At 36.1% G+C, this 24,101-nt stretch overlaps 1 protein-coding gene across 2 annotated transcripts in view; it reads left to right on the forward strand.

Annotated features, from left to right (window-relative positions):
* Window positions 1-1,104: 1,104 nt before the first annotated feature.
* Window positions 1,105-24,101, forward strand: part of DYNC2H1 (dynein cytoplasmic 2 heavy chain 1) — a 151,483-nt gene continuing 128,486 nt past the window's right edge. For both annotated transcript variants that reach the window (XM_087721147.1, XM_087721148.1), the window contains exons 1-21: window positions 1,105-1,593; window positions 4,006-4,176; window positions 4,567-4,702; window positions 4,988-5,106; window positions 7,570-7,714; window positions 9,116-9,348; window positions 10,731-10,865; window positions 10,952-11,065; window positions 11,498-11,609; window positions 11,994-12,118; window positions 13,498-13,673; window positions 14,263-14,458; window positions 15,257-15,352; window positions 16,066-16,206; window positions 16,302-16,400; window positions 17,882-18,021; window positions 18,169-18,397; window positions 19,354-19,481; window positions 19,855-19,970; window positions 21,814-21,941; window positions 22,270-22,419. In XM_087721147.1, the coding sequence (XP_087577273.1) occupies window positions 1,393-1,593; window positions 4,006-4,176; window positions 4,567-4,702; window positions 4,988-5,106; window positions 7,570-7,714; window positions 9,116-9,348; window positions 10,731-10,865; window positions 10,952-11,065; window positions 11,498-11,609; window positions 11,994-12,118; window positions 13,498-13,673; window positions 14,263-14,458; window positions 15,257-15,352; window positions 16,066-16,206; window positions 16,302-16,400; window positions 17,882-18,021; window positions 18,169-18,397; window positions 19,354-19,481; window positions 19,855-19,970; window positions 21,814-21,941; window positions 22,270-22,419 (3,090 nt within the window). In that variant the 5' untranslated portion in view covers window positions 1,105-1,392. The remainder of the gene's footprint in view (window positions 1,594-4,005; window positions 4,177-4,566; window positions 4,703-4,987; window positions 5,107-7,569; window positions 7,715-9,115; window positions 9,349-10,730; window positions 10,866-10,951; window positions 11,066-11,497; window positions 11,610-11,993; window positions 12,119-13,497; window positions 13,674-14,262; window positions 14,459-15,256; window positions 15,353-16,065; window positions 16,207-16,301; window positions 16,401-17,881; window positions 18,022-18,168; window positions 18,398-19,353; window positions 19,482-19,854; window positions 19,971-21,813; window positions 21,942-22,269; window positions 22,420-24,101) is intronic.

Consider the following 24,101-nt stretch of genomic DNA (forward strand, 5'->3'; position numbering starts at 1 on the left):
AGAAGCAAGATGTCTGGCACACACGGCCACAACCAGTGAGACCCAGGTACACCATATGAATAATGATTTAGGGATAAGCATAAACTTTCAGCTCTATTTACGTCACAGAATTGTTGTGAAGATTAAATCTGAGTACTTCATGTGCACCGCCTCGAGCTGCCATCAGAAAGATTGGTAGCTGAAAAAATTAATCCACCACATGTGCTCTCAGGAATGAGTTAAGGTGTTGTGGGGTTTTGTGTAGGTTGTTATCTGCTGCCTTGAGATCAGGATAAACTGTGGTTTTATCCTCTAATGAAGGAACATAACAAAACAGGACTATATTTTCAGTCAAGTCCCGGTTCAGTGAAGCTTACAACTAATTTCAGAGAACTGTAGCTTTTGTGAGATTAGTGAGCCAAGCATATGATCCATTCCTTGAAAGTCCAACAATGTATTTTTAATACCGTAAGTATAATATTAGTGAAGGAGGAAATGGAAGCAAACTGGAAGTTCATTTATGATACAGGGCACCAAACAGATTTCTACCCAGCTTATATTCCGTATATTTCCTGAAATGCAGCACCGAGTCCTTCACCAGTAACTGGCGGTTGCTGAGTTGCATAGTTCAACCATCTGTAGACTCAACAGATCCTCCATGGAGTCCAGCAACCTTTTCCAGACCAAGGGTCTCCAACCTTAGCTTTAAGATTTGTGGACTTCAACTCCCAGAATTCCTCAGGCAGCTTTGCTGCCTGAGAAATTCTGGGAGTTGAAGTCCACAAGTCTTAAAGTTGCCAAGGTTGGAGACCCCCGCCCAGGCAGTCAGCGCTCCCGCCGCATCCACTCAAAGCGAAGCATGTGTTACGCGCCTAGCGATTACCTATCACACCGATTGGACTTTACTGTATTCCAGGGCTGTGGAGAAGTGGATGCGGATCGCTTGATACGCCCTTAAGGAACGCGTCTTAGCATTAGGCGGCGTCGGCCATTTTGGTTGCCCCTAGTTACCGGGCCTAGCAACGCCGCTCGCCGGGTATCTCTGAGAAATCAAAACAAGCGTTTCTTCCTTATCTCTCGCAGCAGGCCGGTGTATCGTTGCCGCCGCAATAGAACAGCAGCTCTTCAAACAAAATAGACCCTCATAAAAAAGTTCTTGTCTTTTTTTTTAAATGGGAAGCGAGCGTCTTTCCGTTTTTCTTCGCGCTACCGCTTCATCTCAGGTCCTCCTCTTGATCTTGGCCATTGCGTTTTCTCTTCACTTTCTTCCCTAAAACAAATGTCCTTAAACTCTTCTGTTGTTGTTTTTTTCTGGGAACGGGGGAGACGGGCGGACGACTTGGTTAAAAAGCGGCGTTTCCAGGACTTGTCTCCGGTCTCCGACCTAGGCGGAGCTCCGGAGTCGCGACTGTCATGCCTCTCGATGGGGACGGCGATGGCGACAAGAGAAAGATTTTCATTTCGGCCACTGCCGGCAACTACTTTGGGCTGTCGTCGTATGGGAGCCTGGCACCCCTCTCTGCCAGTCCCGAACTGGCCAACTTTTTGGATGATGGCAACGAATATCTTCTCTGTGTGCAGCACTCGGAAGACCAGATATCGGTCTCAAACAAGGTACTGTGACGTCCTTTTTAATTATATTATTATCAGAGTTAGATATTTATTCCATCTTTTATTTATTAATATATTGTGTGTGTATGTGTGTATATGTGTGTGTGTATCACACACACACGTGTGTTTGTGTATGTATGATGTATATTATCTCTATTTCTCTATACATCATATATAATATAGATTTTATATCATTTCTATCATCTCTATCTCAATATCTCAGGGGCTGACATAAAGAAGAGGGAGTCAAGTTATTCGCCAGGGCACCTGAGTGTAGAACAAGAAGTGATAGGTGGAAACTAATCAAGGAGAGAAGAAATTTAGAACTAAGGAGAAATTTCCTGACAGTTAGAACAATTAATCAGTGGAACAACCTGCATCTAGAAGGTGTAAATGCTTCAACGCTAGAAGTTTTTAAGAAGATGTTGGATATGCATTTGTCTGAAGTGTGGAGGGTTTCCTGCCTAAACGGGGTTGGACCAAAAGATTTCCAAGGTCCCTTCCAACTCCTACTCTACTCTACTCTACTCTACTCTACTCTACTCTACTCTACTCTACTCTACTCTACTCTACTCTACTCTACTCTACTCTACTCTACTCTACTCTATTCTATTCTATTCTATTCTATTCATCTTTATTCTATCATCTATATGTCTTTTATCAGAGAGATTGATATAAATACAAAAAGCAGGCTACTTAGAGCAATAGTCTTCCCCATAAAGATGTACGGGTGTGAGAGTTGGACACCAAGAATGGCTGATCGAAGAAAAACTAGTGTCTTTGAACTGTGGTGCTGTTATAAATTATTGCATATACCTTGGACAGCTAGAGTAACTAACAGAAAGGTGTTAAATCATAGACAAATCACTAGAAGCTAAAATCATAAGACTAGGTCTGATTTACTTTGGCTACAGTATGTCACATGTGCAAATTCATTGGAAAAGTCATTGGTTAGTGGAAGAAGATAAAGGGGCAAGCAAAGAACACACTGGCATGGTAACATCGAATCTGATATAAAATTGAACACTCAACAATTGAAAGAAGTTATGCCTGACAGGGTAGCATGGAGAACGCTTGCGTATAAAGTCAGCAAGTCAGACAAGTCTAAATGGTTAAAAACAAACAAACAAATATGGAGTATATAGGAAGGAGTATGTGTGTGTGTGTGTGTGTGTGTGTGTGTGTGTATACGACAGATAGTCCTCAACGTATGACCACAATTGAGCGAAAAATTTATGTTAAGTGATAATTTGTTAAGTGAGTTTTCCCCCTTTTACTACCTTTCTTGCTGCAGTTTTTAAGTGAATCATTGGAATTATTAAGTTAGTAACATGGTTGTTAAGTGAATCTGGCTTCCCCATTGACTTTGCATGTCAGGAGGATGGAAAGGTAATCACTGGATCCTGGAACACTGCAATTATCATAAACACATACCTGCTGCAAGTGGTTCGAATTTTGTGACCACCAAATGCGACAATGGTTGCGTGAAAAACAATCATCAGTCACTTTTTTCAGTGCCATTGTAACTTTGAATGGTCACTAAATGAATTGTTATAAATTGAGGACTACCTGTATTACTTTATCTATACCTATATCAAAATATCCTATTAATATAAATAGTGAGTGCATCATAGTGATATTTGTTAGTCTGTAATATGTCATACTTTTGATGCAGATAATCTAAGATACTACTGAAATACTGTATTGTAAGATGGGGAAAAATGTATTCCCTAATCCTGAATAGTTGCTTCCAGGTAGTGTTTACAATGGTCGAGAACTCTACATAGATGGATGCTCTGATTCAATAAGTTGGTTTATACAGTGTACTCTTGAATAAACCACAAAAATTGGATTCATGCAGATTGGTAAGATAGAACCAGCCATGCATTCATTTAGAACAGTTGTAAGCCTGATGTTTGTGAGTCAACTTTATAACTGTATTATTAAGGTATCAACCCACAGAACATTTAATGCTGTCTACAAGCCTTTTACATTTAGATCATTTATTTCTTAATTAGTATGATTTTAAGTGTAATATCATAAATAACCCTTTCATTAAAGAGAGAGAGCAAACTCATATATTTCTTTCTCTATATGTTGCGCCATTTATCTTACCAAAATGACTATTTCTGTTTCTTTTCTTCTTGATTTAGATAAAAAGTCAAGTTCTACTGTAGCAATTTTTAAAGTTAATCCTGTTTTCCTTATTTGTTTTTCTTTGTATATAATATTGTAATATTATATTAAAACATAGTCCAATTTTTCTTTCTGTTTTTCCTCTCTGAGATAGAAAAGTTTAATATTTGTAGAGTGTGCCCTATAATATATAATATAAAAAGTGCAAATATTGTCATAGTGCTGAAATTAGTTTTCTGCTTAATAGTTAATTAATTTCTGTGTTTCACACTTATGCAGGTTGAAGCTAGTAATTCAGAAGACAAAATGCTAGTATTCTTCAAGTTGCGACCAGATGTTATTACAGAAGATAATCTTCACACCAATATTCTTGTATCATCTATGTTAGATTCTCCAGTTAATATGCTTTATCAAGCAGTGCGACAGGTATTTGCACCGGTACTACTGAAAGTGAGTATGCAGAATCCAGGTTATTTCAATAAATCACAGGTTTTTTCTGAAAATGTACTATTTTCTTATATTTCTTTTATTCTAGAATTTACTTCATTGCTTTGACACGATGCTAGTTTTAATTTATAGAAAGTAGCTCTCTCTTGTCATTACCATTCAGAATTATTTGTTAACAGTTAATTACATACATGCTTAGTACGGTTACAAATATATTTCTTATAATGAATGTTAATTCACTGTTAAGAAGCATGTCAACTATGTTTCAGCACTGAGAAAAAACCAAAGAATGAGATAATGTATGCAGAATTAAATAGAGAAAATTGTATGTTATAATAATGAATAGATGCAGTTTTGATAGAAAAGTTACATAATCTAAACTCTTTTTTTTAGGATGAAAAATGGAGTAAAGATTTTGATCCCAAACTGCAAAATCTTTTGCGGGAGTTAGAAACTGGCTTAGGTTCTGTTCTAAGGAAAACAGATACTGCTTATACAGGAGCAAAATATCGGGAAGATGATGTTCAAGGTATATAATACTTACTTTTTATAAACCATGAAATTTAAAATGAATATAGTGAGAAATAGTTTGTCATTATAGTCCAGTGAGTAGGCATAGACAGTATGTAATAAGAATCATAGATATACTAGTATCTTGTCATATGGCATATGGTATTTGAAATGCAATGAATCTGTTATAATAAAAGTACTAATGCTTATTTATATGGAGTAAATTACTAAAATATATGCTGTTGCTTTTAAAGATCTTCTACTTGATTGCTATGAAATCAACTGCATATTTGTTTTTTTACAGCTGTACTTTGCCCAAATGATGAATTCCAATTCTGGACAGAGCGTGCTCAACATGGAAGTAAATCTTGTAGCAAGGACAGAGCTTCTCATTTTAAAGAGCTGTTTGAAGCCATTGTATATGTGTGTAACATTTGTTTTCTTTGTTTATTTGTTTATTATATTTATATGCCACCCTTTTCCCCCGAAGGGGACTCAGGGCGGCTCACAACTCAAACCAGGGAAGGGGGATACAGACAAAAAATTAAAAAACCGAAACATAACAATACATAATTTAAAACACACAACAGTCATACCATTCGAGACGGGGGCAACAGCTCTTTAGCCCCAGGCCTGTTGGAACAGCCAGGTTTTAAGGGCTATGCGGAAGGCCTGGAGGGTGGTGAGGGTTCGAATCTCCACGGGGAGTTCGTTCCAGAGGGTCGGAGCAGCCACAGAGAAGGCTCTCCTCCGGGTAGTCGCCAGTCGACACTGGCCGGCGGATGGAATTCGGAGGAGGCCTAATCTGTGGGATCTAATCGGTCTAGTAGAGGTAATTGGCAGCAGGCGGTCTCTCAAGTACCCAGGTCCAATACCATGAAGGGCTTTATAAGTGATGACTAGCGCCTTGAAGTGTATCTGGAGACCAATAGGCAGCCAGTGCAGCTCGCGGAGGATAGGTGTTACGTGGGTGAACCGAGGTGCACCCACGATCGCTCGCGCGGCTGCATTCTGGACAAGCTGAAGTCTCCGAATGCTCTTCAAGGGCTGCCCCATGTAGAGCACGTTGCAGTAGTCTTATTTTATTTTATTTATTTATTAAATTTATTTGCTATGGGGCTACTCTGAGTGGCTTAAAACAATAAAAATGAAGAAGTGAAAAGAAGTGTAGACACAAGAGTAGCAAAGTAATGGAACAATAGAGTAAGCAATGAAAAAGAAAACTTTGAGAAATGTGATATGACAATAAAAGATGGGTGGGTAGGGAAGCAGGGAGTGAGAGGGTCTTGCTATCAATCTAGTAGCCATCTCCAGTGTGGTAGTCCCCCATTGGGTCTCCAGGCCAACCAGCAGAGCCAGGTCATCAAGCTCTTACAGAAGGATAGGAGGGTGAAAGCAGAACTCACCTAGGACAGTGTGTACTAAGGAAGAGAAGGCTTTTCTTCTGGCTCCTGATCGTTGGAGTTCTTTGACCAATGGAATCTACAGTAGATCTTCTGCCAGCAAGCGTGGGTAGGCTTGTTCTAGTAGGTTGCAATGTTTCATCAAGTTGGTTGGACTTATGCCATTAAAAGATTTAAAGATCATAACCAGCATATTGGATTGCACCTGGAAGCAGTGTGGTAGCCAGTATAGTTTGTGGAGCAGGTGGAATGTGGGCCATTCTAGGGCTCCCAAAGATTGCTTAAACAAAGTGTAGTAAACGATTGCCAAATAAAAAATAAAGTAACTAATGATCAAATAAATAAAAACAATAATTAAAAAATATCAGCAAAGCTGAATGTTTAATTCACTAATCTCTCCCAACTTTCCACATACATGGACAGCCTATCAGGATTTTTTTACCACAGCCTTACTGCCTGAAGAATTCTAGAAGTTCTAGAATTCTAGAATTCTAGCAGAGATCTGAAGGGCTTTTGTATCAGAGAAAGCTGCCTTATGATATCAAAATTATATACTGCTGCATTGCTTCTCTTTTTATGTACACTAAATCATAAAGCAGTCTATAGTTTTATATATGTGCTGGATAATAGAACTGAGTTGTGTACAGATGAACCTTCCTTCACATGCAAGTATTGGTTTTTATTAAATTGTAATCTTTGCTTGAAAATGTATCTTCATGAATTTCTATAGGAAATCAACATTTTACATATTATAGATAAAGACATTTGAAGAAATGTTTTAACAATGCTTTTAACTCTTCATAGAAATCTTGAGGTTTTCTGCTATCTGAACATTTGATTTTTGTCCTTATTAGAATATTTTGATAATAGTGGCATTTGCCATACTTAACGTGCAGTTAGATTAACAATAATTTGGTATTTCCTGAGATCAGCATAAATCAGATGTGCCTGACCACTGTGGCATAAAGGTCTCACTAACCTTTTTATGGCATAGCCGAGACTGAAAATAAGCAGGCAGACCTCAAATTTGGGCACTCAAGAATTATTTTGCTACTTTAATTAAGAAATTTCCTCCTCATCTCTTACCCCCAGCTGTTATGTTCTTTATCAAAAGAGAGCACAGACTCATTTTCTGTGTTATTTTTCCAGTGTCATAACACACTTTTCAGCTAGCATCCTTGTTTATTTTGGAATTGTTTACACCTGACAGGAATGGGCCAAGGAAACAACTGCTCTTTTACTCATTGTAGTTAGGTCAAGGTGAATGGGCAGCTTTCTCATAAGATAGTTTGAAACACTGAGGCAGATGAGAAAGAACTGGGAAGGACTGTAGGGAGTTGAGGGAAGTCATGGTGAGTATTTGGAAAAATGGATGGCAGATAGTACATACCGTAATAACATTTTCATAGAAATGTTTCTGAATCATTGCAGCCCTAATATATTTGCTGGAAGTTATATTTTTAATTATGTATCACACTTCTAGGATTATTACAATTTGGACAGCTTATCTTTATTTGAGGTTGTGGATTTAGTGGAGACTACACGGGACATTGTTGATGATGTCTGGAGGCAATCCGATCACGAGCCTTTTCCACAGTCACGCATGAAGAACCTTTTGGATGTCATAGGTAAAGTTCTGGACAAAAAGACCCCCTGAACAGTTGACTAACTTGCCTTTTTTGTATGTACTTCCTCATTACTTTCATAGTGCTTGAGTGTGATGACTGCCTGACAAGGGAAAGTTACATGGAATAAGTTACTTGAATTTTTATTATTGTTTAACTTCCATACAATCTTAACAATTTCTGTCAGCCAAGATGAAGCATCTGTTTTGAACATCTAAGACACTAGATCAGCTTTTGGCATTTGATACTTTGATATCAAATATTATTGTGCTGCCTCATTTCTTTTGGTGCAGATGATACCACATTCTAGGGTTTTATTTACCTCACAAACCTTTTCTGTTGGGAAGAAGGGTTTTGTCTCTTAACTTTTTTCTTCATCAGTGGTATTGCTGAGTTCAAATGGCAAGGCTTTTCATTATCTTTACAAGCATTTCCTTTGTGTCCTCCTTCCCTAGGTTATTTATCACACATATGCTGAAAACTCTAGGTCGAGTTCTTTGCCTTTCTTCTGAATGGCATAGTGTGGTCATCCATTTTTGAGTCCCATCTCAAAGCGAACAGGGACCAGCTTAAACCATCTTTACCCATCCTCACTTGTTTTTAAAGCTGGCAGCTGTGAGGCTCCTTGATAGAAAGAAGCTTAGAAGTCCAAATCAATGATATATTTTCTTTAAAGGTGTTTATAGACTCTATCAGTTTCTTATCACCAAAAGGCCCAAAGGCTGGTTCATACTGTAATTTGTCTTGTGTCTGGATTTAACAGCAATCTTGTGGCCTTCTTACTTAATGCCTATCTCTGCTACCTGATCTGAGTATAGAATAGTTCTGCTTGTACTGTTGTAGATCTCTCCCAAATAACCCCTATTTCTATTATGAATCCCTATTTTGGTTGAGTATTCATAAAAATTACAAATACAAGTTGCTACGCAGACTCATTGGATCATATATGTATAGGCATATCCATTTGTTTGGAAAGTTTGTTTATGGCCTAACTTTAGCCATGGTACTTCCAATTCTAACAAAACACATCACCATTGAGAAATTTCCTCATTTAGATCCATCCCTCTGGAACAAATCATTACAATTACGCCTGAAGTTTAATTTATCAAAACTTTAAAAGAAACTAAAACGTTCCTTTTTACGAGCCCTTGCAAAGGTGATTTAATTTTTTGTGTAGTCAAGTAATGTAATTTTTTATTTAAATATAGTGTAGGTGCCAATAATGGTATTATACACACAAATGCCTTGCGATTTGGGTTGTAATGATTACATCGGTATAATTAAGAGTATATTAAGAGGCATGTTTTGACGCAAATGTAGTCATGAAAAACTGTGCTCTGCCAAACAAAATAGAAATAATTGAAAATACAGTTAATTTTCTTTATTTGCTTGTATGACTTTTAGCTGGCTCTCTTGGAAGATTTGTTCAGAAGAAGTTAGGTACTTTAAACCTATGGGAGGATTCGTTTCACACTGTAAAAGAGAATCTGAAGGCTGGCATCATTATTTGTGAACAGTGGGTTGCAGCTTGTGACCATCTAACAGGACAGTTATGGCAGCGTTATACCCCGCATATATGGCGAGGAGAGAAATATATCCCTGAAACACTAGGAAAACTTGGCAAACGTCTTGAAGAGGTATCTGACTGTTTTGGTTTGTTTTAGGGATGTGAGATCTAGGGAAAAGAACTATCAGGCTTTTGAATATGATGTTTTCTAATGGAGGAGACTAGTACTTGTTTTTTAGGTACAGAACTATAAAATTCAGGTTTTTGGATCTTTAACTAAAGGCTCTCTGTTAATAGCTGTAAGGAAAAGTAGATGAAATGATAAGGGCTCTTCAATTGATTTTCTTGTATGTTTTCAAAACAAGCTGGGGACGTGATGTTGATACATTTTTGAATTTCCTTTCCCAGCTTATAAATTCCCAAAATTGCTGTTTGTCCCCAAACTTTGGGTAGGATGATTTTAATTTAAAAATATATTGTATTTGTTTATGTAACAAAAAAAATAATATATATATATATATATATATATATATATATATATATATATATATATATATATATATATATATATATATATATATATATATATATATATATATATATATATATATATATATATATATATATATATATATACACATACATACATACATACATACATACATACATACATACATACATACATACATACATATATATATATATATATATATATATATATATATATTGTATTTCCCACTGTGCAGTTTGAGATTTTTTTTTAAAAAGTATGTATGCATGTCAGAATGAAGAGGAAGGAAAAATAAATATCATAGAAAAAGAAACACAGTATTTATTTCAGTCCTACCATCATGTTACTTAGGAAAAAAGGTTGCCCATTTCTGATAGAATGAATTCTGAAGCTATGGATAAAAGAATGATATGAAATGAAATGCATAAATAGTTTGACACAGTACAAGGCAGCATCACATATTTGCAGATGAATGAAATAATTTTGGATTGAGTCAAACTTTAAGGAAATAGCTATAGTAAAGTATCTCCTCTTTTACAAATCAGAAGTCTGCAATCCCTGTATAGTATCTCTGAAAAATCTAAGATAATTTAAGAGGAAGATTTTTGACAATGAGAATAAACAGCATCTAGATTATGCCCTGGAACCTATTTAGCAGAAATCTTACTGGAGTTAGTAGAAACATAATTATGAATGTAATATGAATTTGGAAGATTGTTTTTACAATATCTTAACATGTAGTTCAAATACACTAAATTCCAGTATTCCCACCATCCTTAATGGTATATTAATATATATGGTTATTTTCAGTGGAGTAATATTATGTGATATAATACAGAAATTTAACATCCCATTCATAATTAATACTATATTCTATTTTATCTTTCATTTGTCAAAAAGACAGGTATGATTTTAGCACAGTTTACTATTTAGATGATTTCTAGCTTTTGTTACAGTTAACTGAAAAAATATGGGTCATTATTATATTCCTTTCATTTTAGGTATTAAGTATTCGATCGCTTCATGAGAAACTTACATATTTTTTGCCAACTGGTGAGCAGCAAGCATTGCATCTTGCCCAAGTGTTTGAACCTTTTGCTGGATTGAATCCTGTGCATTACAATCCCTACACTGAGGTAAAACATTTTATACATAAGTTAAACTTCAGTTAGATGAAGTTGATCTCAGTCCACCAGAATAAAAATATGTTCTCTTCTTCTAGCCTTTGTGGAAAGCAGCGGTACGTCAATATGAAAGAATTATTGCTCCAGCAGAACAAAAAATAGCAAGCAAGTTGAAAAGCTTTATTTCAGAAATCCAGGATAGTCCACAACAGGTATTTTAAAAAAATATTATTGACCACAAAACCTGATGCTGAACAAATTATTAAAAACATTTTGTACATCTAAATTTTATATTAATAGTTTTGAATTTCATTTTGCTGCTGGAAGAGAAGTTGAACTATACCTTAAAATGATTAACTGCCTCATTCCAAACTGGGAGTTTTTGTGTACACTTTGTTACTATGTTTTAATTTTCATTATTTCAAACTCTGATTGTAATTATTACTTATTTTATATCAGTTTTGCTGTGGGAAGTGCTGTCATTAAGCAGCACAGTTGTGTGATCTTTTAAACAATGATTACTTAGTGATTGAAATTTCAGTCCAAATTACGGTCATTAAGGAGTATTTGTAGATTAATTTGATAAACGTAATCCACAGTAATCTGTTTCATTTTATGTATTTGTACATGTTTTATATTTTTAGCTTCTTCAGGCTTTTCAGAAATACAAAGAATTGGTACGACGTCCAAGCATTAGTAAAGAATTGCTTTTAGAAAGAGAAACTTTGTTGGCAAAACTTCAAGGTGCAGTTAAAGGTATACAAATATATATGCATGTATATATGAAATAATATGAGTGCTTCCATCACCTCTTGTTTTTATGAAAATATGCAATTATTTGATACTTAGGATATATATTTTGTACATAATTTACTCTAAAAACTATTATGACTTGTCATATGTTTAGTCATCACACACTCAGTTTGTACGGATAAGTCTGATTACAGAGTGGTGCAAATTCTTGTTTAAAATGCTGTTTTTTAAATCATGCTCATTTTCTTTATTGAAACAAAATACACTTGCCCTATAAAGAATTGTAATACTTATACTGTCGCCCTTAGTCTACGTATTAGGAAATTTTTTTCAGTATTTAGTGCTATTTGCAGAACTCACTAATATTCTCCTTAATGCTGTTTGCAGATTATCAGACTGATTTTGAGACACGTTGCCATGGCACTCCAGGCGATGCATCAGGGCCGCTTGCGGGGAAGAATCTCTCTGAGGTTGTGAATAATATTGTCTGGGTGCGGCAGCTAGAATTGAAGGTATTGATTTAAACTTATCATTTGATGTTGTATGTTAACCTAAAAGAAATAATGTGATGTATTTTAGACACATAAGTTAAATAGGGATAACCTTTTAAACTACTTTCAAGGATTGTCTTAAAGCTGATGTACATCTGACCCCCAATATGATCTTTAAATAAACGTTATAAATGTTATGGAGTGACATCGAATATTAGTTCTGATTCAGTGGAAACCTTTTCATCATCATCAGCTGCTTCTATATGTGCTCTTCTGATGCTCCTGTGACCAAATGAGGCTGTTCAATAGGTTTCTGTGACTTATTAGTAATATTTTTTTATTAGATCTTCTTGAAGCCCTGTATTCAGACTCGATATTCCATTTCTGCTGTAACTAGTTGCATGCCAATTCCCTAGACCACTGTTGGTGAACCTTTTTGGCACCAAATGCTGAAATGGGAGTGCTCGCGCACATGGCGGAAACCAGAAGAGCAACTGCCTGGTGCACATGTGCGTGCCAGAAAGATGATCTTCTGGTTTCCGGTGCACAGGTGCACGTGAAAACCAGCTAGTTGATGTGCATGTACACGCTGGAAACCGGAAGATCATCTTCCTGGCGCACGCACGTGGATCGGGCAGCTGCTCTTCCAGTTTCCGGCACTCCTGCGTGCATGAAGACCACCTGGCCAGCATGCCAGAACCCGGAAGAGCAGTGGACGACGGCTCATGTGCCTGGAGAGATGATTCTGCGTGTATTTCAGGTACACGTGCCATAGGTTCGCCATCATGGCCCTAAACTATTGCCAATAAGATGCTGCTAACTAGAAGCAGGAAACCTTCAGTTGCTATCAAATGAATCTAATAGGCTTAATGTGTGATTGGAGGAATGAGCTTGCATGTTGCCTTCATAGCTACTGTGCAACTTTGGGAAAAGACATGGTTGGTTTAAGGTTTTTACAATAATGACTGTATTATATACCTTTCAAATTACATTTTGCTCTTTGAAAATAGGTATATAGATAGAGGTATAATATAATAGAGAAGATTATCATAGATTCCTATGGACCACTCTGTATCTAATGATTATAGAATGCTGGAAAACTGAATGAATTAGCATTAGACTAATGCTAATATGTTTGATATCTAAAGCTTCGTCTGTATGCTTTGCATGAACAACTCCTAGGTTCCTATTGATTACAATTATACAATAATATTTAGTTGCTATTGCAACTGGATTGTTTGAACTTTGTTAAGCAACCCATCCTTTGATTGTATAATATCTGTAGTGTAAAATGCTGAGATTTTAAACCTCTTGTATATTTTATGTGTTAGCTTTGAATATTTTAGTAGCATAAAACATGCCAAATACAATTAAACTTTTCAATTATTTCAATATCTAAGGTAGATGATGCCATTAAGATTGCAGAGGCCCTTCTTTCAGACCTATCTGGATTTCAAAATTTCCGACAAACTGCAGATGACCTTCTAGAACAGTTAAAAATGTATGAACAAGAACAATTTGATGATTGGTCCAGGGACATTCAAACAGGTCTCTCAAACCCAAAGTCTGGTCTTTGGTAAGTATAAAATATTTGACTTTGTAAGAACAATGTTAAAATTAGGTTCACATTAGGTGAACTGTTTCGAAGAACTGCAGCACATCAGAGGATGGTCCAGCATTTTTCCACTAGCCCAGAGGTCTTCAAACTTGGCAACTTTATGTTTTGTGGACTTCATAATTCCCATAATTATGGGAGTTGAATTCCACAAGTCTTAAAGTTGCCAAGTTTGGGGACCCCTGCACTCGCCAGTCCTTAGGGTTTGTGGCTCTAAACATGTAGTTCAGTGTGAAATGGGCCAAATCATGTAAAAATACCACAAACTGCTTCTGATTCAGAAGATTAAGTTCTGCAAAACTGCTGGTTCACACATATAACAATCAAATGGGTACAGTCCAAAAGAGAAATTATATTATTTATTTAAATTGATTTTATACTTTCTATTCCATAGACAGTTTACAACATCTGATGTTTTACATAACCCTGTTTAAAATCTACTTAGGCAAATTAATAGCTAGTTGCTAGAACATAGAAGACCATAGATACTGTATGGAATAAAAAGATAATATTTTCTAATATAATGACTAATATTTTAATTTTATTTTAGTATACAGGCCAATAGTCCTGTCATGGAACTTAATCATTCCGATGGAGCCTTAAAAATACATTATTCAGATCGCTTGGTAACTCTCCTTAGAGAAGTACGTCAGCTCTCTGCACTTGGGTTTGTCATTCCTGTCAAAATACAACAGGCTTCAAACACTGCTGAAAAATTTTGCAAACAAGCAGTGATTCTCAAACAGGTATAATAACTTATTAAATGTTTTGAAATTCATGGATTGATTCTTAGATATGATTTCAAGGTAGTCACTGCGTGAGATGGGAGGCTGTGTAACAGACATAATATACTATATATACAATAGATATAAAGGAAAATCGGTAGTTAGATAAATAAATGGTAGTTTTATTATAAGTGTGTACTACTGCTGTAGTTCATTGCATATGTGAGCACTGTTAAAGAGTGAATTCTTCCTGATTTCCAAAAACGTAAAATTCATGTAGAATTCTGAGTGTGATATTAAATTGAAAGTGTACGGTTGAATTTGCAGTAAAATTTTTACTAAAACGTTGAGCTTCATTGTATCTTTGCCAGTTTAATTCGTGCAGCAAGGCAATATAAAAAAAATGTAAAGCACCATGCAATTGTTAAACATTTGTTTAAATTGCTTTCCATTTGTCAAAGTTTTAATTCACAGTTTAGAATGTTTCATATATGGCAAAAATTCTTACCCTCAACCATGTCTGTATATCATTACTTTCAGAGTATGATCCCACCCCCTCATTTAGTGTAAAGCAAACAACAGAGATTTTTAATATGGCTTTATAGAGGACAAAAATACCTTTAAAATGTTTAATCCAGTCTAGTCCCAAAAAGTGATTCGAATTGAAAATCAATGAGCTTTAGAGTCTTCTGTAGTTGAAATTTAAAACTGTACATTAAAGGGAAAACTAAAGTGATGAATAAAAATAATTGAAAAAAAGGAATTCTTTTAAATATGAACGTGGCATTTAAATCCTGTGGATTTATATTTTTTTAATAGGTGGCACACTTTTATAACAGTATCGATCAGCAAATGATTCCCAGTCAGAAGCCAATGATGTTGCAGTCGGCTTTAGCATTTGAACAGATAATTAAAGTAATTGCATGTTTATTACTTTCACTTTTATTATAGTTTTGGCTTCTAAAGGCTTGAAGTTTTTCTGTTTGTATATATTTCCTGATTGAGCATGGGATTTGATTCTGGATTCTTGAGATCTGATGTTTTGAATGAATTTTGGGGGAAGGCCAGAGATTACAAATTGTTGAGAAGCAGTGTTTGCAATAATCATTCTTAAGAAATAGAAATATACATACCTGTTTGTCTCCCAAATGCTTGCCTATGGGTGACTTTGCCCTAGAAGCAGGACTAAAATGAGATGAAAATGCTGAATTTTTGTCATTTAATCTTATTTGTTTGTTGTTTTGGAATCAAGCACCACCTAAGTTGATTCTGGTGCAGCTTTTACAGGAACAGAGATAGAATGGGGAAAGATTTCTTTTGAACAGTTATTGTTATAACCCTTATTTCCATGAAGGATATAACAATATTGAATCAGATTGACCTGTATAGAATTAATATACATTATAAACCTATGTGGTAGAATAAATATATTGTAAACTGTCAAAAAAACAAAAAAATAAATAAAGAAAATCACAATTGATTTGCAATTGAATATATACTTTGTCTGGTTTCTTTCCTTCTTGCCTTTTCTTTCATTTCAAGCTCTGTAAACATGCTCAGAGAACTTTTCATTTTATGAACATCATTAGTATTTGATTGTTTATTTACTTGAAGTATTTCTTTGGCAGCACTCAAAAGCAGAAGGGCAAATAACATGGGACAATCCTAAAGAACTAGACATGTATATCAAGAAACTCCAAAGTGCAGCAGAACGGCTTGCCACAGAAAATAGAAAGTTAAGAAAATGGCATATGAGTTTTGTAGAAAAGGTATGTTTCATCACCTCAACCTATTCCGTATTATTATTATTTTTACTTTTTATTTCAGTAATAAAGTGTGTCATGCTTGTAATTCTTCTTGATAGGTTGTTGGCCTGATGAACATTGATCTGCTTCGACAACAGCAACGTTGGAAAGATGGTTTACAAGAACTTCGGGGAGGATTCTCTAGCCTTGAATCACAGGCATGAATTTATTGCTACTTAAGTATTAAGTAAAATAGGATGGGAAATTATGTGTGTGTGTATGTATGTATGTATGGCTAACCTTACAAAACATTTGTGGCAAAATACTTATTACAGAATTATCACTGTCAAGTAACTGAAAATACTTAAAATATTAGGAAAATCATGGAATTATCTAGGTTTGTTGCAGAAAATGCTATTGTCTGTGTAACTTACTGATGTGACTGAGGATATTTCTTCTACTTTTTCATGGCAGAATAGTCGGTAAAATAAACTGTAAAATAGAAGCATATGCTATAATTTGTTGGGATTTCTAGGAAACAACTTTTAACCCCCTAGGCACCTACAATATGTTTCTGTATTTTCCTATCCAGCACTGTTCTATAGTAGAATAGATGAAGTTGCATACTATATAATTATTACTGGAAACCCATCAAAGCAGTGTCATTGTAATTCAAAGGAAAATATATATTGTGAAAATTGAAACTTACTTATATCTACATTTAAATCAAATAATCCAGAACAAAGTTTTCAAGGAATGGTATTCATGAAGCATGTCAGTCTTGCCAGGTAGTCCAGAAAAGAAGCACACCCAGATGAACTAATTCTACTTTATTGTAGATTAGATAGTAAGGGAAACTTGCAAGTCAGAAAGTATATTTCTGCCCCCTCATTGCTTTTACACTTCCCCAAACTAGGGAGGGTTCCTTCTGAGACCTTCTTGCTGAGGACTAAGCAGCCTCTTATCTAACCATTGTCCTGATTAAGCCTCTTCCCCCTGTCTTCCAGAGTCACTCCCATATACCATTACAATAACCCCTAAGAATTGGGGAAAGTCTACATTGACTATTACATAAGGCATGTGAATATATTCTGTTCCTCCAAGAAATTGCATTGAACTGATTTAGTTGCAAATTATTGATCTGAATAGTTGTTTGCCATGTTTTGAGTTATTCCATAGACACAGAGTTTTCTGAGTTGTCTAAGTACAGTTTTCTTGAGAGAAGTTTCTATATAGCAGTGATGGCTAACCTTTTTGTCCTCGTCTGCTGAAAGCGTGTGCGATAGTGCACGTGTGTGTGCCCACACCCATAATGCAATGCGGCCATGCCACCCTCCCATGTGCCCTACCCCCCTGCACATGCACGCACGACAGCTCCACATTCACCCAGCATCCTGTTTTGGGCCTAGCAAGTCTCCCAGCAGCCTCCTGGGACCAAAAACGGGGCATGAGGGGAAGCGCCACCCCCCTGTGCTCCCCCTGCCCCCTGCACATGCACGCGCATCTTTTGCATATGTGGCAGAGACACATGAAACAGCATACACGGTGGAGTTGAGCTAGGCAACAGACAACAGAGAGGGCTTCACGTGCCACCTGTGGCACGCATGCCGTAGGGTTGCCATCACTGCTATATAGTCTCTCTATAAATTTGTCCATGATTAATTGCAATTTTTTTAACCTAAATACCATCAAATTATAGGGTTTTCTTTCAAATGACATGAAAGCATGGAGACTTCATTGGAACCACCAACTCTACAAAGCTTTGGAGCATCAGTATCAGATGGGCTTGGAAGCACTCAATGAAAATCTGCCGGAAATAAACATTGATTTAACTTACAAGTAAGATGTTCTTGAGGTTGATAACACAATGAAAAATGTATGTATGTCTATCTTTTAATGGAGTAATTGTAACCAGATTACTCCAAGGCACTTGATAGGATTATTAATATTATTAAAAGTTAATAACTTTTTAATAATATTTTTCAGACAAGGAAGATTGCAATTCAAACCCCCCTTTGAAGAAGTACGAGCAAGATATTACAGAGAGATGAAGAGATTCATTTCAATCCCTAATCAATTTAAGGGAGTAAGTGAGACCGATGAAGAGTGCATCTTTTCTGTCATGACTGAAAGAAATGCACGTGGATTTTTGACCACATTTAATAAAGCAGAAGACTTGTTCCGCAGACTGGCAGAAGTTTTAGATCAATTTAAGGTTTGTAAATACTTGCTTTTGCTCAAACGCTTTTTAGGACATATGTTTTCGAAATTTTCTGATATTCACTTATATAATCACTTTGTCTGTTCATATCAAGCACTGGCAATCGCTCCATATGGCACAGGCCAGTCATTTCCTGTTGTCATAACCTAATGATATATGCAACACAAGAGGTCAAAAGCAGACATGAATTTGGAATATTTATAACATAGTTCAAATTGTCTATATCATTAATGTAATATTTACCATGCAATCAGATGTGTGCATCCTGTAGCAGCAGAATACTTGGTGCAATGCTTCAGAGTGAATTTAGAAGAGCTGTTTTGGAATGCATAGGAGTGTGAATTCAACACCTGGGTTGTTAACTCATTAAAGGAATTATATGCAGTTCACCAATAAGTGCTTTCACATGCTGAGTAGTAGTTTTTGGGAAGCAACATTATATATCCCTAATAACAATTCTTGTTCTAATTGTGGCATTTTTGAGATATAGACTGCAGTCAAATATTAAAGAAATATTCTGACAAGCAACATTAATCAGGAAACTGGCAGGTGATCATGTGGCTGAGAGAGGCTGTGATCATGCAGGATTCATCTAACAGTGGCAACTGGGACTGCCAGGTCTGCTCTTGTAGGTTTGTGTGGTTATGTGATGTCACACCTTATGTCACTGTTGCTTAGTGATGGGGTTTCCAATCACAATTACCAGTGGTAAGTGAGAGGTAGCTGTAGTAGTGAATGGTATAAGCAGTGGTGAACAGCTGCATGCCTACAATTTCAAACCAAAGGTATTGGATTAAAGTGGGAAAGAATCAGCTTACTGAAATGCATTTGAAGCATTTTTCTTTTTCTGTTTACGTACCTAAATGGTTGGGATTTATATAGGCACATACTGAAATGAGTAATATACATTTTAAATAAAAAAAATATGTATTCTTTCCTCTGTGTTGAAGGAATGGGTGATAATTGGGCAAGTGGATATGGAAGCTTTGGTGGAGATTCACCTTTCCAAAGAACAGGATTGGGAGAAAAATTTCAAAACCCTAAAAGTGAAAGGAAAAGAAGTGGAACGTCTTCCAAGGTAAGTCTTTTAGTGCACAGTAAAAGACTTAACAAGCATAAGTCTTTTGGGATAGCTGTTTTGTTTTTAATACAGTATTTAGCCCTGGGTTTCAAAAACTGTTATAAAGGGAAAATCTCAGCCATTGGGTTCCATCCGTTTCTTTTCTAATTTCCTTCAAAATTGCTTTGATCGAGTCTGCTACTGTCCCATTATCGGGGATTCTAAGGAGCATTTCCTATTTCCTTCTTCCCTGACCCAATAAATCTCAAGATACTTCTATCAAGAACAATGATCTTAATGTGGTTGCTTGAATAACACTTATTAGAATTTGAGGTTTATTTTAAATGTCATAATAACATGAAATATAATAAATTTATTCTAATCCTTGAAGCATTGTTAAGGTAGATTGCCTCATAGTGAACTGTAATCCTGTGAAGTCTGTCATCGATGATCTTATCCAGAAGTTGTATGATGCTCTAGTGATGTCTTTGAGAAAATCTATACAAGGTAAATGTTCAGAAGAAAAACTATTTAGAAGGTAGCCTTTCATTTATTCCTGCTTTTTCTTTAAAGAACATTTATTATTTTGCCTAAAGTATTATTTTAATTACCATATTTTTCTCTCTATAAGACACTGTCATGTATAGGAACCCCCTACCCCACTTTTCATACCCCAAATTCAGAAATCAATATTTTAAGCAATTGGAAGTTTTGCTGGTGAAGCTAGTTTGTAGAGATAAGGTATCATCAATTTCACAACCATGGTTCTCCTCTCCCCACACCCCCTATGTATAAGACGCCCCTCCATTTTTAGGTAAATATTTTTAAAAGTCTTATACACCGAAATACGGTACTTGAAATGATAGGAATTTATGACATTTAAATATACTCAATAAATTTAAAAATCATGTAAAATAGGAATAAAAAATATATCAAAAAGTGTTACTGTAGCAGGAGTACCTTCTAATCTTGCTATGTATCCAAGAAGCCATTCTTAAATTTGCAGCTCCAGAATTACTATTAATTTCAATGTGACTAAATATTCTGAAATTTTAATTCACCAAATAAATTTTCTTAGATTTTACTGTTGTTAATTTTTAGTGAAAGCTGATCTTTTTGTGCAGTTGTAACCCTAAATGAACACTGTAGGCCAGTGATGGCGAACCTTTTAGGCACAGAGTGCCCAAACCAGAAGGTGCACATGCGCCAAAGTGCCGGAAACCCGATGACCAGCTGGTCAACACGCATGTGCGCTTCGGAAACCTGACGACTATTGGGCCAGCACACATGCGCGCCTAGGAAACCCGAGGACCAGTTGGCTGAACTGGGGTGACGGCGTCCGTGCCCACAGAGAAGGCTCGGCGTGCCACCTGTGGCACGTGTGCCATAGGTTTGCCATCATGGCTGTAGGCTGTAGCAAGGAGTTCTGAGGAAAAACACCGTCACCTTGTTCTGGCAAATAGAGGGAGACAGTTATGGTTGATTTTATTCAGTTATTTTCAGGGATTTTCTTCCTTAACATTTTCATTTACAATGAATGGGAGGAAAACCAAACTTTGAGGATTAGCATAATTTCTAACTTTATTGCTGTGTTTAGATTAGGTTAGTCTGAATCAGGAATGTGCAAGCTATAATTGAAACTAAATAAATATAAGAAAGCTTTTTGGTGTTGCAAAATGTTTGGATCCCTCCTACCCCCATCAACAGTAATCACACAAATCTTTTAATGCCTGGTGTATTCTCTTATAAGCCAGATATTTTCCTTTTGGAATAAGGTCTCAAAGACAAAGAAAAAGACAAAACAGCATTATTTTCTGCTTTTTCACTTGTTTTGTGTCCTGATTGGTTGATAATACAAGTTTGTGTCCCATACATTTCATTTCAGTCTAAAATGTCTTATAAGATTTTTTTAGCCCCAAAGATGCTTTATTTGTCTATTTATTTAGCAATTTATATGGCTACCTGTGTTAGAATGATGCCTCATTATGAGGAACAGAAAATTAAAATAAAGACCAGCAATGCAATATAATTAATTTTAAAAAGGAGAATTGGAAACAATCAATATAATATATACCAGAGGTCTAGTATCATTCAGTTATGCAATCAATAAAAAAACAACACACATACTAATTAGTATAACCCACCTATAATTCTGGCACATGAGAGAATGTGGGATATAATGGGAGATTTATCCTAAATGTTTGATGGACGGATTGTTACAAATTAATGCACAGGGATATTATGTTTGATAGAATTTTTTAGACTGGATTTGTCATTTATGTCCACCTATTGAGTGTTGTTGTTGCTATTATTTTTCACTCTATTGTTTTTTCTCTTGATGTTTATGTAGGTCATCAACATGATATTTCTTCATTTCTCAATGATGCTATGAATATCTTAGTAATAAGGCCCCAGTCAGTGGAAGAAATAACGGAAGATAGTTTAAAATATAAAAATGTAAAAGACAAAAAAGAAGAGGTAATATTTTTCTCTACTATCAAGAACTGAACAAATTTGATATTTAAATATTTCTAAAATATTATCTAAAATTGTTAATTATTTCTTAATAGACTTTCTTGAGTTTCATTATTTGCCGTATGTATTTCATTTTGGCAATATTGCACAATCCCAAGAAAAGGCATGTTCGTTTGAAGGGTTCCCTACATACCTATGTACGCATCCACATTTGTTTTCTTCTTCTCCAAATATTGCATAATCATAAAAGATGATGTTAATTTATTTATTAACCCATACAAATTTATTTATACATTTGAACTTTATGCAAATATCAAATCTCTCTTCTTAGGTCTTTCTTCTTTTCCAAGAAGCAGAAAGTAAAAACAAGCTTCTCCGAACTGTGGCTGGTGGGGGCATTGAAACAATTGGCAACTTGAGAGCTACATGGGATAAATTTGAGTTAATGATGGAGAGTCATCAGCTGATGATTAAAGAACAGGTAACAGAGTCATTCCATACACACACACACACACACACACACACACACACACATATATATACACACATATACATCACACACACAAACACACACACACACACATTTATATATATGCTGGTCTTGTTGTATTCGGGTCTTTTCCCATGTAAGATTGAGATTGTCTTTGCAACGTTTTGGCGAGGTCTCACTCGCCATCTTCAGGCTGGGTTTTGGGCTTAAAGGGTGGTCGGAGCTGCTGTCTTTCTATAAATCTTGCTGGGGGTGTGTGGAGTGCTGGTTTTGTTTCAGTAAGTGGAATGATTGGTTGTGTGGTAGTATCATGATTGGTAGATTGGTGCTGATTGGTGCTGGCTGTGTGTCTGTTGTTTCAGGTTGTAACGGCCTGGGTGGTGGGTGTGGCTCATTTGTTGACTAGGGCTGGTTTCCAGATGTCTGGTAGGCAGGAGGTATCGTCACATTTATTCATGTTGTGGGGGTGTTTCTCTATTTCGATAGCTTCCATAATTATTCTCTTGTTGAAGTGTTCAGTTTTGGAGATTAACTTGGTTCCTTCAAAATTAATTTCATGTCCTGTAGCTTTAAGGTGCTGGAAAAGGGAGGAATTTTTTTCTTCTTTTCTTACTGCGTTCTTGTGTTCTGCGATGCGTGTATTTATTCTCCTGTTCATTTGTCCTATGTATGTTGCAGGGCAGATTTTGCATGGTATGTCGTAGACGCCTTGTTTTCTAGCTGGATTTTGTCTTTGGGGTTTCTTAAGATTTTGGCTATTTTTTGGTCAGTGTTGAAGGCTGTCTTGATATTTTGTTTGTGGAGAATTTTGCTGATTTTATCTGTGGTGCCTTTGATGTAAGGGAGGAGGGCGATGCCGTTGTCCTGTTCTGTGTCTTGGTTTTGGGGGGAAGTCTCCCTTTGGATTAGGTTGGTAATTGTTTTTCTTTGGACTCTGTTGGAGATTAATACGTTTGTGAGAATGTGTAATTCAGTTTTTAGGTGGTGTTTGTCGGCTAGGCGTTTGGTTCTGGAGATGAGGGTCTTGGCTACAGAGTTGATCTGTGCAGGGTGGTGATGGGATTGTGCGTTTAAGTAGTGGTTGGTGTGTGTTTTTTTCCAGTAGATGGTGTGTCCTAGAACGTCCAGAAAGGGAAGTTGGTTATTTGCTTCTATTTCCATAGTGAATTGCATTTTGGGGTAGGCTGTTGAGATGTGTGAGGAAGTTGTCCAGTTTTACTTTCCTGTGTGATCAAATCACGAAAGTGTTATCAACATATTTAAACCAAAATTTGTGTTTGTGTTCAGATTTATCTAAGGCATTAGTTTCAAAATGTTCCATGTATAAGTTTGCGATGTCGGGTGAGAGTGGTGATCCCATGGGTTCTCCTTCTATCTATTTGTATCTTTGTCCATTATGGATGAAATATGTGTTGGTTAGGCAGTGGTTGGTCAGGTCCAGGATGTGTTTAGGGGGTTGTGTTTTTCTGGATAGCTGTCAAGGCTTCTTTTATAGGCACTTGGTGAAGAGAGATATTATTATTATTTATTAAATTTATGACATTGAAGCTCACGAGTAGGTCACTGGGTTGTAGGTTTTGTTTGTTTATTGTTTCTATGAAGTGGAGTGAGTTTTGTATGTGTGATGGGATGGATTCTGCGTAGGGTTGGAGTTTGGCGAGGAATTTGGCAAG

This window comes from Thamnophis sirtalis, unplaced genomic scaffold (assembly GCF_051295495.1).
Source record: "Thamnophis sirtalis isolate CommonGarterSnake01/CBP01778 unplaced genomic scaffold, rThaSir2_p1.2 scaffold_8, whole genome shotgun sequence".
NCBI lineage: Eukaryota > Metazoa > Chordata > Lepidosauria > Squamata > Natricidae > Thamnophis > Thamnophis sirtalis.